Source organism: Pan paniscus, chromosome 20 (assembly GCF_029289425.2).
Source record: "Pan paniscus chromosome 20, NHGRI_mPanPan1-v2.0_pri, whole genome shotgun sequence".
In the NCBI taxonomy this organism is placed as follows: Eukaryota; Metazoa; Chordata; class Mammalia; order Primates; family Hominidae; genus Pan; species Pan paniscus.
In genome coordinates, this window is record NC_073269.2 from 26,161,929 (window position 1) to 26,177,538 (window position 15,610).

At 37.1% G+C, this 15,610-nt stretch overlaps 1 protein-coding gene across 4 annotated transcripts in view; it reads left to right on the forward strand.

The window, feature by feature from the left end:
• The window catches only part of ZNF429 (zinc finger protein 429), a 38,042-nt gene that overhangs the window by 17,876 nt on the left and 4,556 nt on the right, over positions 1 to 15,610 (forward strand). For 2 of the 4 annotated variants that reach the window (XM_034945659.3, XM_063600071.1), the window contains exons 2-3: positions 6,363 to 6,489; positions 7,294 to 7,389. In XM_034945659.3, coding sequence (XP_034801550.2) covers positions 6,363 to 6,489; positions 7,294 to 7,389 — 223 coding nt within the window. Of the gene's footprint in view, positions 1 to 6,362; positions 6,490 to 7,293; positions 7,390 to 12,515; positions 12,868 to 15,610 lie in introns of those variants that run through there. The other 2 variants (XM_063600072.1, XM_034945660.3) reach the window with 2 other exon arrangements.

The following is a 15,610-nucleotide window of genomic DNA, read 5'->3' on the forward strand; positions in this document are numbered from 1 at the left end:
CTGAGGAATGCAAATCCTCTTTTTAGGTCGGGGCGAAAGTTATTGCGGTTTTACCATTTAATGTAATGGCAAAAACCACAATTACATTTGCACCAACCTAATAGTTGTCAAACTCAGAGAGACATTAAAATGAGAACACAATTATGTCTTTCTTTCCTCTTTGAACCATATAGTTATCTCTTGAAATTGTTTACTATTGCCACCAGTGGCTATAAATTAAACTGATAGTGCCACACTGGACACTATAGCCCATACTCTAAACCCTAACGACGTACACTCAATCAGTAATCAATGTTAATTCTGTAAATAAATAAGAATTTCTCGCAGACAACCTTTTATCAGGCCACACTCTGTCCCTCTCTCTTTGCCTTTGCAAATCCACTTGTAAGTGCTGCTAATTGAAGTGTAGATTCCAGGCAACTTGAATCTTTGCCCGCAGTTTACAATCCTCAAGCTTGGCCCAAATAAACTGCCTACTTCTGTTCATGTTGCCTCAGCTTCTACCTTCTGGATAGATATATAATCTAGAGTGTGCCAGAGCAGCCTCTATGAGGAGATCTCTCCTTTGATTGTTGTGTGCTTGCTCTAATACCCAAGGATGCAGAGCCAGGTTGATCCCATCTAGGATCTGCACATAAGGTCAGGCCTCTTCTTGGGATTTATAAGACAAGGCCACACTTTGGATTCAGAATGTAAAGAAAACTAACAGGAGGCATCTTCTGCATTGTGAGATGTCAACATGGGCATTTTAAAGACATCTTTTGAGAGTGTGGCTCTTTGAGCTTTTCAGATCTTGTCCAATGACCTGCTTCAGTTGTGTGAGAGGCTTCTGGTATAAATAGAATCTAACGTCAGATTCAGTAAGTGTAAACAAGCATCGTAGGAGTGAGATCAAGGCCACAAAGTATCCAGAGCCATAACACAACTATACCTACCTGTAAAATGTGATGCTGGGCCGGGCGTGGTGGCTCACGCCTATAATCCCAGGACTTTGGGAGTCCAAGGCAGACGGATCACGACGTCAGGAGTTGGAGACCAGCCTGACCAACATGGTGAAACCCCATCTCTACTAAAAATACAAAAATTAGCCGAGTGTGGTGGCACATGCCTGTAATCCCAGCTGTTCAGGAGGCTAAGGCAGGAAAATCGCTTGAACCTAGGAGGCAGAGGTTACAGTGAGCTGAGATCATGCCACTGCACTCCAGCCTGGGTGACAGAGCGAGACTCCATCTCAAAAAAAAAAAAAAAGTGAACACTGGAGTAGAGTATTCTTGTCCTTCCTCTTACCCAAGAGCTAGCAAATCAGGACAGGTGATCCAGGTTCTGGAGCTCTGCCAGGGCAGTTCCATTTTCTATTTAGAATGAGCCTGAGTCTCTTCTGCCTTTCTTATTATTGGGCCATCAGCACAGGGTCACTGGGAACCCTCTCTCAATTAGCTAGGTATATTTCAGACATTTGATGATGTCCAGAGCAGAACTGTGTCAGGATGATAAGAGTGGTTAATTCTGCTTCTGTTTCAATGTAAGAGAAATGAATCATCTTGTGTTTGTTTCTTTCCTCATACAAGAGACATGTTTGGTTGGTACCCAGATGAGAGTTTCTCTAGTTTTCTGGTACTTTGGGTAAAAGACGAGGAGGAGGTCTGGAGACTCAAAGCAGATAAACTAATTGCTTCATTAATATGACCGTTAGAAGAAAGATGAAGCAGTCATGGTCCCTACCATCCAAAAACTCTTGGTTTAGACTATCAACTGGATAAATGGTTGAATGAAGCATCATATGGTTGGTACAATGAATAGGTGTGTGCAAAAAAACTTGGGCTTTATTTGGGCCACTTTCTTTACATTGTTGTAACTTCTGATGTCATCAGCTGAAGGGATATTTATGGACAGAAGAATTTTTATTATTATTTCTATTTTTCTTACCTTGTTAAGAATATATATTTATCTTCTAATAAAATTACCCTAGAAAACCTTAAGAGATTTGCTTAAATTGCTTATTAGTATATGTTATAAAATTGACAGGACAGTAGCTAAAAAAAATTAAAATTACACAAACTCTGGAATTTAAGTTTTTCTTAGGTAAGTCTAGGAAAAACAGAACTGGAAGTACCCCCACTGGCATAGAGAACAGAATTCTACACAGGGTCCACTCTTTGGCCCAGTTCTGTTCAGATTCACCCTTTTTGGATGCCTTATTTTGGTCTGGCCCCACTCTGGAGCCTTGCCTCACAGAACTGATTAGAAGAGATCAGAGTTTTGGGTGGTATATTTTGCTACCTTTCTAGAGCTGGTGCTCTGATTTCGTGAAACTCAAAAGCAGATAAGTGGAAAAATATGTATTTTTAATTTTTTATTAAAATCAGTGCTTACCAAGACATTCCATTTAGCAACTTGTTTTCTATTCCTGCAGATCCAGTAGTTGCTCCACAAGTCACAATAAATTAAATATAAACACAATAAAAATTCCTCTAAACTACATTAAACTCTCAATTTCTGTATTCCTCTCATCTGTCTATATTTAGCTTTTATTCTATACATTTTATTTTTTAAAAATCAATGACAGAGAAACAGAAAAATTAAAATTCTGCGTCCTTTATCTAAATCCTGGGAATTATTAAACACTTAGTACCAACTCCCAGGGTGTTATGAGGATGAAATCACACAGTATGTTATGCCCAGCACAGTGCTCTGTAACATACTCTTGAGCACATAGTACCTGCTTAACAAACTGCATTAGTACCTGTGCATATGCTATTTTTCAAATGCAGACTCATTCAGACATTGCTGCCTTCTGTTTGTTCTGTAAACTTTATTTTACTATTTTTTTTTTCAGGTTTTTGAGAAGCTACTTTAATCTGTTATGAAAAGAGAGGTTTCTTCACTTTGACTTTTTTTTTTCCATAAGTCACTGGTGTACAGGTGGTATTTGGTTACATGCATAAGTTCTTTGGTGGTGATTTGTGAGATTTTCGTGCACCCATCACCCAGGCAGTTTACACTACACCCATTTGTAGTCTTCTATCCCTTGCCCTGCTCCCACTCTTCCCCCAAAGTCCCCAAAGTCCATTGTACCATTCCTATGCCTTTGTGTTTTCGTAGTTTAGCTCCCACATATCAGTGAGAACAGAAAACCTTTTATCTGAGGAATGCAAATCCTCTTGTTAGGTCGGGGCAAAAGTTATTGTGGTTTTACCTTTTAATGTAATGGCAAAAACCAGAATTACATTTGCACCAACCTAATAGTTGTCAAACTCAGAGAGACATTAAAGTGAGAACACAATTACGTCTTTCCTCTTTGAACTATGTAGTTATCTCTTGAAACTGTTTACTATTGCCACCAGTGGCTATAAATTTAATAGTGCTGCACTGTGCACTATAACCCATACTCTAAACCTTAACGATGTATACCCAATTAATAATCAATTTTTTTTGTAAATAAATAATTTCTGACAGACAACCTTGTATCAGCCCACTTGGGGGTGTCTCTCAGGTCCTGCAGGAGCAGTCTGCTTCCTTCAGATGGTCTGTGGGTCCTCTTGGGATTGCTAGTTTGTTCTTGCAGTCAATCTGGAGCTAAAATTCACACTGTGAACCTCCACACACTTCTCTGTCCAAGTCGGAGCTGCAGTCTAGTCCTGCCTCCCATCCGCCATGACTGAGCCCATTCCACTTTGGCTCTTTAAGTAAGTAGGCCACCTGTTCTGTAAACTTTAAAGAGTCAGCAAAGAATATGATACTTTAGTGTACAGATGAGTTGTCTTCATTTGTATCAGAAGTTTTTGTGTTGTGACAAGAGTCCTGAGTGGAAGGGACTCTGTGCTGTGCCTGCTTTGTCTAACTAATACTAATGGTGAGCCCAGGGGGAGTTACATCAGCACCGATGGGACTTGTTTAAAACACTCATTTTGGACCCTTTTCAGACCTGCAGAATCACATTATGTAGAATGGGGTCAAAATTACCAAGTGATTTATAAGCTCATTACAGCTCGAGGGGCAATGCTTTGCCAAGTGGTTATCAGCCGGGGTTTCTAATTAGAATTCCACAGCCAATTTACAAAAATCTGTTTACTTGTGCCCTTTCAACAGGTTCTGCATAGAAGCATCCATGTTGTTTTAATTAAGTGCCTCATGTGATTCTAAGGTGAGGCCAGAATCAAGTATGAAAGCTTCAAGACACATTCATGAGAGTTCCACCTTTGCACTAAAGGGTGGTTACAGGGCCTGTTTTGTTTGGGTTTAGTAGGGACGGGGCAGTGCGGTCCATACTACCAATATTGTAGCAGAAACTGCTGTTGTCTGTGGCAGGGGAGGGCGCCTGAGGACAGGAAAGAAGAAATGTATCTCCATGGAACAGTGCATTGTTCCTAAATGTCTGTTATTAAGAACAGAAATGGGTGGACTTTTTTTGCAAGTCTTGATTCTTCTGCCTGTGGGTGTGGTGGCAGCAGGTAAACAGGTTCTGTTGACATTTTAAAAGGCATAGTCTCAAGATGCAGGTGTGATTTGTTTGGAGCATGTCATCTGAGCAGGAATTTTACAGAAATTGGAAAAAGAAGAATAAATGGCGATTTTTCAGCTAATCATGTCCCAGATCAAGAGCTGTGTCCACTCTGCCTCCTGGACTGTCATGCATTTAGTACTTGCAAGCCTTTACTTCTCTACTTGTATTTTTCCTCCCTAATGAGTTTAACTACTTTTTAAAATTCTTATGATAGTCAAGGGTCTCTGAAAAATATTTCCTTCCTACATACCAGATCTTTCTCTACATTCTCTACATCATAGCTTTTTATGTGCCATGCAGAATTCTCACCAAGATTATAAATTAATCTGCAATATTAAAAATGTTCCCTTGTGGCTGTGAAACAGGAGGTGTGGATACTCAAGGTTTCTATTAGGGAAAGGTGGGGGTCCTCAGTAAAGATGGAGAACATGTAATGTTGAGGTTCCATCTGTGTTCTCCATTGGCTTTATGCAGAACAGGATTTCAAATTGCTTATTTAAACAGGATGGCATTTATCACCCAGAAAGTTCTAAAAAATACATATATATTAGGAGGTACCTGTTCTCTAGAGTGCTAAAAAAAGACTACTTTAAATCACTACTAAAAATTACAGAACACTTGACTGGGTGCAGTGGCTCACACCTGTAATCTTAACACTTTGGGAGGCCGCGGTGGGTGGATAACTTGAGGTCAGGAGTTCAAAACCTGTCTGACCAACATGGTGAAACCCCATCTCTACTAAAAATACAAAAATTAGCCGGGCGTGGTGGCAGGTGCCTGTAATCCTAGCTACTGTGGAGGCTGAGGCAGGAGAATCGCTTGAACCCAGGAGGTGGAGGTTGCAGTGAGCCGAAATCGTGCCATTACACTCCAGCCTGGGGGACAGAGTGAGACTCCGTCTCAAAAAAAAGAAAAAAAAAAATTACAGAACCCATGAGTCATCAGTACCTTAAACTTTGAATAAAACTGATGTTTCTTTATGGTTAAATTCAGACTGTAATCTACTTTTAGGTAGCAAGATCACATCAGTGAGGCTATGTCTTTCTGTATGCACCAGCACATCATAAAAATTTGTCCTAGTGCAGTTGATATTAATGATTCACTTGGTTAAAGAACTCTCTGACAGACTGTTTTACTATAGAGTTGATTATTTTTTCTTTATTATTAACTATCTTTATGCAGCTGATGCCATCACATTTAATCTGGCAGCTGCCCTTCTTCCTTAGGTTTTCTTTGCATATATCTGTCTTTGGAAAATGAAAGCTCTCATCTTTGTTTACAGGACAAAAAAACTGGGAAAAACACAGGTTCCTTCATTTACTGAATGTTTGACAAAATATTCTTTTTGGATCAAAAACATTGGCATTACTGGTGAGCTTGTTAGAAATTCAGCAACTCAGACTTTATTCCAGATTTTCTGAAAAAATAATCTGCATTAACAAAATCTTCAGTTCATTGAACACATTAAAATGTGAGAGGTAAATTCTAACTCAACATGTCTTTTTGATCTGAAAAATATACACAACTCATTCTGTAAGATGTAAACATAGCACTCAAAAATGTATGTTTGTGTTCATGCCCTTAATTTTATACTTTATCACTTAGAAAAATGTCATGTGTACACTGATGTTGTGGATCTTATGCCACTATTTTCTCAAAGTTAGAGAATATATTAGAGAACATTTCTGTTTATAAATTAGTTTATTGAATAATTTCAGTCACTTGTATAAGTCAGAAGCAGTTCTCTTTACTCTCTCATTTCACCTTGAATTAAATAAAAAATTCTACCCATGGGCACTTGGTCAATATATTTCTCTCTCTCTTTCTCTCTCCTTCTGTTGGTGTGTGTGTGTTTCAGGGACCATTGACATTTACAGATGTGGCCATAGAATTCTCTCTGGAGGAGTGGCAGTGCCTGGACACAGCACAACAGAACTTATATAGAAATGTGATGTTAGAGAACTACAGAAACTTGGTCTTCCTGGGTGAGAATAACTTCAGTACAACATTCCTAATATACCCTAAATGTTTCATTTCTCCTCTTTGTAGAATGTTTTTTGGTAATTTATGCTTTGCGTAAATGAGTTTCAGATTCCTGCTTTTAAGAAAAGTTTGGGGCCGGGTGTCGTGGCTCACGCCTGTAATCCCAGCACTTTGGGAGGCCGAGGCGGGTGGATCACGAGGTCAGGAGACCATCCTGGCTAACACGGTGAAACCCCATCTCTACTAAAAATACAAAAAATTAGCTGGGCACAGTGGCAGGCACCTGTAGTCCCAGCTACTCGGGAGGCTGAGGCAGGAGAATGGCGTGAACCCGGGAGGAGGAGCTTGCAGTGAGCGGAGATAGCACCACTGCAGTCCAGCCTGGGCAAAAGAGCGAGACTCCATCTCAAAAAAAAAAAAAAAAAAGTTTGGGGATTTGTTCATGTAGAAAAGAATTTCTTCAAGATGTTTTATCTTCACCTGAACTTTCCATATTCCTGAGCTGATTTGTATTATGTACTCTTGATTAGTGATAATTTCAGGAATTTGGTGGCCTAAAATATTGTTGCCCACACCTTAAAATCTAATTGTCACAATCGATTTTTTATTAAGTAGTACTGGGCAATGAAATTAAGAACCTAAAAATTTAAAATATTTTCTAAAGATTTAGAAATTTCTCTTATAAATTGGCATTTGGGCATTAATTTACTAGAATATTGTATTACATCCTCTTTACTGAGCACATTACCAAATTGGTAGTTACAGAATATAAGCAAGATTCATCTTCTTTACTTTTAATAAAACAGGTATTGCTGTTTCTAAGCCAGACCTAATCACTTGTCTAGAGAAAGAAAAAGAACCCTGCAAGATGAAGCGACATGAAATGGTGGATGAACCCCCAGGTAGGTGAGAGTGAACACAACAGACAACACAGATGAGAGGTCCCAAGGCCAATAAGAAAGCCAGTCCTTACAATGTGATTTGGGAAGCTATGTTTCAAAGAAAATATTTTCTGAAAAACTGTGTTCTAAAAAACTTTCAGCCTGGCACAGTGGTTCACACGTGTAATCCCAGCACTTTGGGAGGCTGAGGTGGGCGGATCACCTGGGGTCAGGCATTTGAGACCAGCCTGGCCAACATCATGAAACTGCATCTCTACTAACAGTACAAAAGTTCACTGGGCGTGGTGTCACATGCCTGCAATCCCAGCTTCTCAGGAGGCTGAGGCAGGAGAATCGCTTGAATCTGGGAGGCAGAGGTTGCAGTGAGCTGAGATCACATCATTGCACTCCAGCCTGGGCAACAAGAGCGAAACTCCATCTCAAAAAAAAACAAACAAACAAAAAAAACACCCGTCTTGGTGACTGCCCTACAGAGCAAAGTCCTGAAGAATATTCATTCTGTTGAAAAATAAAATGGGGATTAACAACTACCAAAACCCCTTGTAACAAGCCAACTAAAGGTGGACCCTAGTACAGACCCCGCAGCCTTGTGACCAAGCTACAACCCCTCTCTATTACAAATCCATAGGGCATCTCAGCACCCTGGGGACCCAACAAAAGAGGCTTACCTCCTGAGGCCAGTTTATAAAAAATTGAAGAGGTGTTTGCTTCTTCACATTCACAGACACCAATGCAAAACTGTATTGTACCCATTGTTAATGCCTCTATTTTAATATAGTACTGGAAGTATGTGGCATAAATATTAGTCAAAAAATAGAAAATAGGCTGAGCACGGTGGCTCATGTCTATAATCCCAGCACTTCGGGAGGCCAAGGCAGCTGGATCACCTGAGGTCAGGAGTTCCAGACCAGCCTGGCCAACTTGGCAAAACCCTGTCTCTACTAAAAAATACAAAAATTAGCTGAGCGTGGTGGCAGGCACCTGTAATCCTAGCTGCTTGGGAGACTGAGGCAGGGAGAATTGCTTGAACCTAGGAGGCGGAGGTTGCAGTGAGCCAAGCTCATGCCACTGCACTCCAGCCTGGGTGATGGAATGAGACTCTGTCTCAAAAAAAGAAAAAAAAAAAAAAAAGCATTGAAATTGAAGACAAGTAAAAAGTTGCTGTTTGTAGATTATGTAATCTGACATTTAAAAAACCATAAACAGTACATTAAAACCTGTCTAAACTAGTAAATGCCCTTAGTATATTAGAAACATACAAAATTAACATACAAGTCTAAGTTATGGTTCCATACACTTAAACTATCTGATAGAAGAGAGGAAGAAAACAATCTTATTTACAATAGCATTAGAATAATAAATTTCTGAAAACAAATTTAACCAAGGAGGTAAAAAGTATTTACAATTAAAAATATATCAATGAAAGAAATTTAAAAAGACGTAAATTTTAAAATATTTTATATCTATGGATTGAAACAATAAATATTTTTGAAGTGCCATATTATTCAAAGTGATCTATAGATTCAGTGAATTCCCAATGAAAATTTCAGTGTTTTTTTTTTTCACAGAAATGCAATTTTAAAATTTACATGAAACTACAATAAACTTTGACTAGCCAAAGCAATCTTGAGGAAAAAGAACAAAGCAAAAGAACATCATACTTTATAATGTCAAACTATATTTCAACACTATAGTAATACAAACATAGTGGAATGTGCAGAAAAATTAACAAAAAAACACTACTGGAACAGAAACCACTACTCTCAAACATTTTAGACATAATACAAAAAGAGAATCTAAAAAGTAGTTTAACAAAGAGTTTTTCAAAATTAGGCAGATACTTGTTTGTCCCCCAAAACAATGAAAAAGCAGTCACATTATGCAGTATATTATATGCCATGAAGAGGGTTTTGGCTCACTGTAAGCTTGAACAAAGATCACTGAGGGGAAAATAGAATCCTTAAAAAATATAAAAGCATAAGACAGAAGATGCCTCTATGTGAGAGGATTTTTTTTTTTTTTTTTTTGGAGACGGGGGTCTCGCTTTGTCACCCAGGCTGGAGTGCAGTGGTGCAGTCTTGGTTCACTGCAACCTCGGCCTCCCAGGTTCAAGCGATTCTCCAACCTCAGCCTCCCAAGTAGCTGGGACTACAGGCGTGTGCCACCACACCTGGCTAATTTTGTATTTTTAGTAGAGACAGGGTTTCACCATGTTGGCCAGGCTGGTCTTGAACTCCTGACAGGTGATCTGCCTGCCTCGGCCTCTCAAAGTGCTAGGATTACAGGCATGATCCACCTTGCCCGGTCCAAATTTTTTTTTTTTTCATTTTTAAGTATTTGAGAAACATAACATTTTAAAGTAATGGCTGCATTCTTGTTTTCCACAATAAACATGGGTTTCATTTTCATTGCATCATCAACAGCTTTGGTGTTTTTAAAAAAATTTACAGTTGCCATTCTTAATGGATGTGAGGTGATTTTGGTTTTCATTGTTATTTTCATGCATATCTCTACAAATTAGTGATCTTGTGTTCTTAAATGCTTTTTTTCCAGTTGTGCGTCTTTTTTGATGAAAATTTAGTTCAATTGTTTTCCCATTTTAAAATCACATTATTCAACTTTATTGTTTAGTTTCAAGAGGTGTTTATATATTCTGAATATTAAATCATATCACATGTGATTTGCATACATTTTCATCCATTTCCTAAGAGACATTTTCACTGTATTGAACGTTTTCTCTGATGTGCAGAAATTTTTTGGTGCAGTTAAATTTTTCTATTTTCTTTCTTGCTCATACATTTAATGTTGTATCTAAGAAACTGCGGCCAAGTCCAATGTCATGTGTTTCTTCTATATTTTTTTCTAAGGGATTTGTTAGTGGTTCTTTTTTTTTTTAATGTCCAAGTATTTTATTTAAAATGTTTTTTGTATATGGTTCAAGGAAAGGACCCAACTTTATTTTACCAGTGTTTCTTTTGTTTTTTTTCAATACGGAGTCTTGCTCTGTTGCCCAGGCTGGAGTGTACTGGTGCAGTCTCAGCTCACTGCAACCTCTGTTTCCCGGGTTCAAGCAATTCTTCTGCCTCAACCTCCCAAGTAGCTGGGATTACAGGTGTATGCCACCACACCTGGCTAATTTTTTTGTATTTTTAGTAGAGATGGGGTTTCCCCATGTTGGCTAGGCTGTATTGATATCCAGTTTCCAATATTATTTTTTAAAGAGATTTTCTTTTCTCTGTTGTGTGCTCATGGCACACAACAGATCATATACAGAAGGGTATATTTCTGTGCTGTGTATTCTATTCTTTCATCTTTCATCTGTCTTGTCAGTACCACATTGTTTTTGTTACTGTAGCTTTTAATATGTTTTGAAATCAAAAAGTATAATGCCTCTTTGTTCTTTTTCATGGGTGTTTGGCTATAGTTTATGATCAAATTTTACAATTTTAAACAATATTTCTGTAAAAAACTGTGCTATTGGGATTGTTTAGGGATTATATTAAATGTGTTTATCACTGTATGTTGTATTGACATATTTGAAAAATTAAATTTTTGACCCCTAAGCAAGAAAATGTTGAAGAGCATGTTTTAATTTTCATATATTTTTGGATTTTCCAGTTTTACTTTTGCTTTTAGTTCCTAGTTTTATTTAGTTTTGGCCAGAAAACACAGTGTGTAATTTTGGTCTTTTAAATTTTATTTGTTGTTTTGAGACAGGAGCTTACTCTGTCACCCAGGTTGGAGTACAGTGGCATGATTTTGGCTCAACGCAGCCTCAACCTCCTGGGCTCAAGTGATCCTTCCATCTCAGCCTCCTGACTACAGACATGCACTACCATGTCTGGCTAGTGCAGTTTTTAATTATTTGTGGGGACAGGATTTCACTATGTTGCCCAGGCCTGGTCTCAAACTTCTGGCTCTAAGTGATCCTTCCACCTTGGTGTCTAATGTGTTGGGATTAAAGGCATGACCCACTGTACCCAGCCAATATTCCTAAATTTAGTAAGACTTGATTTGTGTCCTAACAGAATACACCAGGTGCAAATAAGGATATTTTGCTTTTGACTGGAGAGAATCTCTTGCTTTCAGCTGGAAAGTTGTTTTTTTTGTGTTTTTTTTTTTGTTCGTTTGTTTGTTTTTTTTTTGAGACGGAGTCTCGCTCTGTCGCCCAGGCTGGAGTGCAGTGGCGTGATCTCGGCTCACTGCAGGCTCCGCCTCCCGGGTTCACGCCATTCTCCTGCCTCAGCCTCCCGAGTAGCTGGGACTACAGGCATCCACCACCACGCCTGGCTAATTTTTTGTGTTTTTTCTTTTTTTTTTTTTTAGTAGAGATGGGGTTTCACCATGTTAGCCAGGATGGTCTCGATCTCCTGACCTTGTGATTCACCTGCCTCAGCCTCCCAAAGTGCTAGGATTACAGGCGTGAGCCACCATGCCCGGCCTCAGCTGGAAAGTTTTGTTGGAGTCTGTTAAGCCTAGTTGTTCTATAATAATGGTTTGAATGTTTATGTTCTCCAAAGTGGCTGGCTCATTTCATTTTACATAATGTCATTGAGCTTTATCTTTATGGTTGTTATCTTTATGGTTGTTAGAATATTTCCTGCTTCCTCAAACGTGGGTGATATTTTAGTATTTTTATATTTCAAATTATATCTACTGAATAATTTGCTGACAGAAATTTGCATTGGTTCAGCCCATTGGCTTTAATAACGATGTTACAATATAATGGGTGTGAAAATGACTCTTCATATGAACATATATGTGAAAGTTTATATATGTTTATATATGTGCTGCATTCTATTTGATTAGTCTACTTTTTCACATTGATACTCATGCCAATTTGTTTTAACTCTGTAGCTTTGTAATGTGTTTTGAAATCAAGAACTGTAATTCTTGTTCCTTTTTTAAAGATCGTTGGGTATTTTGTTGTCTGTCTCTTGATATTTCTTATACTTTGGGGGTTGCTGTTTCTATTTGAGAAATTGGAAAACATTGCATTAAATCTGTAAATTTACATTGAGTAGTATGAATGTCTTCACAATATTAGTTATTTAAACCTTTGAACTAAGCATGCTCAAGAGCTCAAGAGTGTGTTGCTTAATTACTTTTTTTTTTTTTTTTTTGAGATGGAGTCTCACTCTGTCACCCAGGCTGGAGTGCAGTGGCATGATCTCGGCTCACTGTAACCTAATTCCTATATATTTGTGATTTTTTAAGTTTTTTCTATTGTTGTTGTATACTCTCATTCCGTTTTGGTCATAGAAAGTAATCCGTAAGATTTCAGTTTTAAAAAATGTGTTAAGACTTCTTTTTTAGCCTAACAGGTGATCTAGCAAGAAAAATTTTATATGAGCAATTGAGAAGGGTGTGTATCCTGATGTTGTTTAGGAGTGGTCTCTATACCTCTGTTAGAAATAATAATTTTATATTACCTTGAAGTCCTCTGTTCCCTTACTAATGTTCTATCTTGTCTTATTATTACAGGAGGTGGGGTATAGAAATATCCTATGCTAATTATATTGGTTTCTATGTGTTTCTTCAATTCTGTCAGTATTTGCTGTACATATTGGGAACCTAAGGTGAGATACACACATGCACACAGACACACACATGTACAAATTTGTCATAGGTTCCCAGTGAATGAATCTAGTATTGTTTAATGTTGTTTTTTGTCTCTTTGGAGTTTTAACTTCAAGTACATTTTATAAAATATGACAGTTTTTGAAATAAACTTTAAGTATATTTTATATATAAAATATCACAGTAGCTTGTGTGATATTATTTTGACTTCTCTCATTTGGCTAATATTTACATGAAATTTCTATTTCCATCTTGCCACTTTCAGTCTTTTTTTATCATTAGATCTTCACTGACTCTTGTAGAAAGGCAAGATGGATCTTGATTTTTAAAATTTTTTGTATAAATCCCTTTATTGAAAATATGTCTCTTGATTGGAAAGTTAAATTTATATATATTTAAATAATTTTCTGAAAGAAAAACACTAATGTTGTTTTATTGTTTTTGATTTTTGTATCTTTGTCCATCATTTTCTCTTTCTATTTTGCTTTGTATCTTTTTAATTTTTGTATTGATATATGCTTTCACTTCTTTCTTTTTGTGTTTGTGTGTGTCTGTCTACACAGATGCGTTATTTGTGGTACCTTGGGTATTACCTAAAACCTCTCAACGATAAAACTATATTTTAATTTGGTAAAACATTAACTTCAGTTACATACAAAAATTCTTCCTCATTACATCGGCCCTCAACTTTGTTATTCATGTTACTAATTATCTTTTTATGTTGTATATTCATTAACAGATTTCTAGAATAATTTCTATGCTTTTATCTTTCAACTTTTAGATAATAATTTAAAATGTTTTGTACACCATTATGATAATTCTAAGGAATAAAAATATTCTAAGGAATAATTCTAAGGAAATAAATAGAATAAAGAATTTTAAGGAAGTTGATTTTTGTGTATGTGCATATCATTCCCAGAAAGTTAGGTATTTTTATATGATTATGTGTTGTTTTCTTGTATCATGTTATTTTCAGCAGCAGGAACTCCTTTCAGCATCTTTGATATATAGGGTATATGTAGAGTATATACCGTGCCAATATATTTTCTCAGGATTTGATTATTTTGGAATGTGTTTTAATTTGTATTTGGTAGGACAGTTTTGCTGACTGTATTATATTCACTTAACAGCTGTTTTTTCCCCCCAGAACTTTGAGAATACCACACAGTTTACTTCTGACCTGCAATATTGTTGCTGACAAATTCACTGATTATTATATGAGACTATGCTTATAAGTGACACATCACTTTTGTCTTGCAGCTTCCAAGATTCTCTTGTCTGTGACTTTTACAATTGTGCTTATATATGTTTTGTTATAAATATCTTCTGTGTGTATCCTACTTCATTGAGCTTCATTTTAATATTTTTTTACTTTTATAATTTTTCAGTTATTTATTTTTTATCTCCACAATTTTGTTTTTGTGATAATTTTAATATTTTTGTTATCATTTTTCTGATTTTCAGTAGTAGATTATATTCCTATTTTACTCATTTAGTGTTATTCAATTTATCTTAAATTTTAAAAAATGATCTCTACATCTCTATTTTTTAATGGTTTTGCTTTCTAAAAATTTTATAAATTTTTTGATGGGGCCATGGTGCCCTAATATTTTGTATACATTGTAATCTTTGAGATTTGGACATTTAAAAAAAGCTATCTCTCACAATCTTGATAATGCAGCTTTTTCCTGGCATAGTCTGAAATCAGTTGTCTTGGTTAGAGATTCTGGCAGTCTTTCAAATATGTAGTTAGGATGTGTCTTGTCTGAAACTTTGTTTTTATTTTTTAAAGAAGTGTATTCATGTATCATCCTAATAGTCAGTAATCACTTGCTACACCTGTTCCCTGTCTGTGGTACTGCAGTCACTCCACTCCTGTAACATTTACCTTTGGTCTCAGCAGACTCAAACTCTCATTGTGAAGTATACCACCATTTCTTTCCTTCCTTCTTTCTTTCTTTCTTTTCTTTTCTTTTCTTCTTTCTTTCTTTTCTTTTCTTTCTTTCTTTCTTCTTTCTTTCTTTCCTTCTTTCTTCTTTCTTTCTTTCTTTCCTTCTTTTTCTTTTTTTGAGACAGAGTCTTACTCTGTTGCCCAGGCTGGAGTGCAGTGGTACGGTCTCAGCTCACTGCAACCTCCACTTTCTGGGTTCAAGTGATTCTCCTGCCTCAGCCTTCTGAGTAGCTGGGATTATAGGTGCCTGCCATCATGCCCAGCTAATTTTTTGTATTTTTAGTAGAGACAGGGTTTCACCATGTTGGCCAGGCTGGTTTCGAACTCCTGACTTTATGATCTGCCCGCCTTGGCGTCCAAAGTGCTGGGATTACAGGCATGAGCCACCGTGCCTGACCAAAGTATACCACCATTTCTTTCAGCAGTTTATGTTGTGGGAAGCTAAATCCAGCATCTGGTAATATCCTAGAAGCCAGAAATAAAGATGTATGTGCCAATATATTTCTTGTCTTTTAAAAACAAAACCAGGAGCTGGCAATTTACTTCCAAAGGCACTGTGTTTTATTGGGGAACAGGAAGAGCTGTGTTGGGTAACCGTAACAGAAATGTTTTTCATTCTATGTGACTCTTTGCATTGTACTCACCTGGGGCGTTGCACACATATAACTTATTGATAAATTATCCACTAAT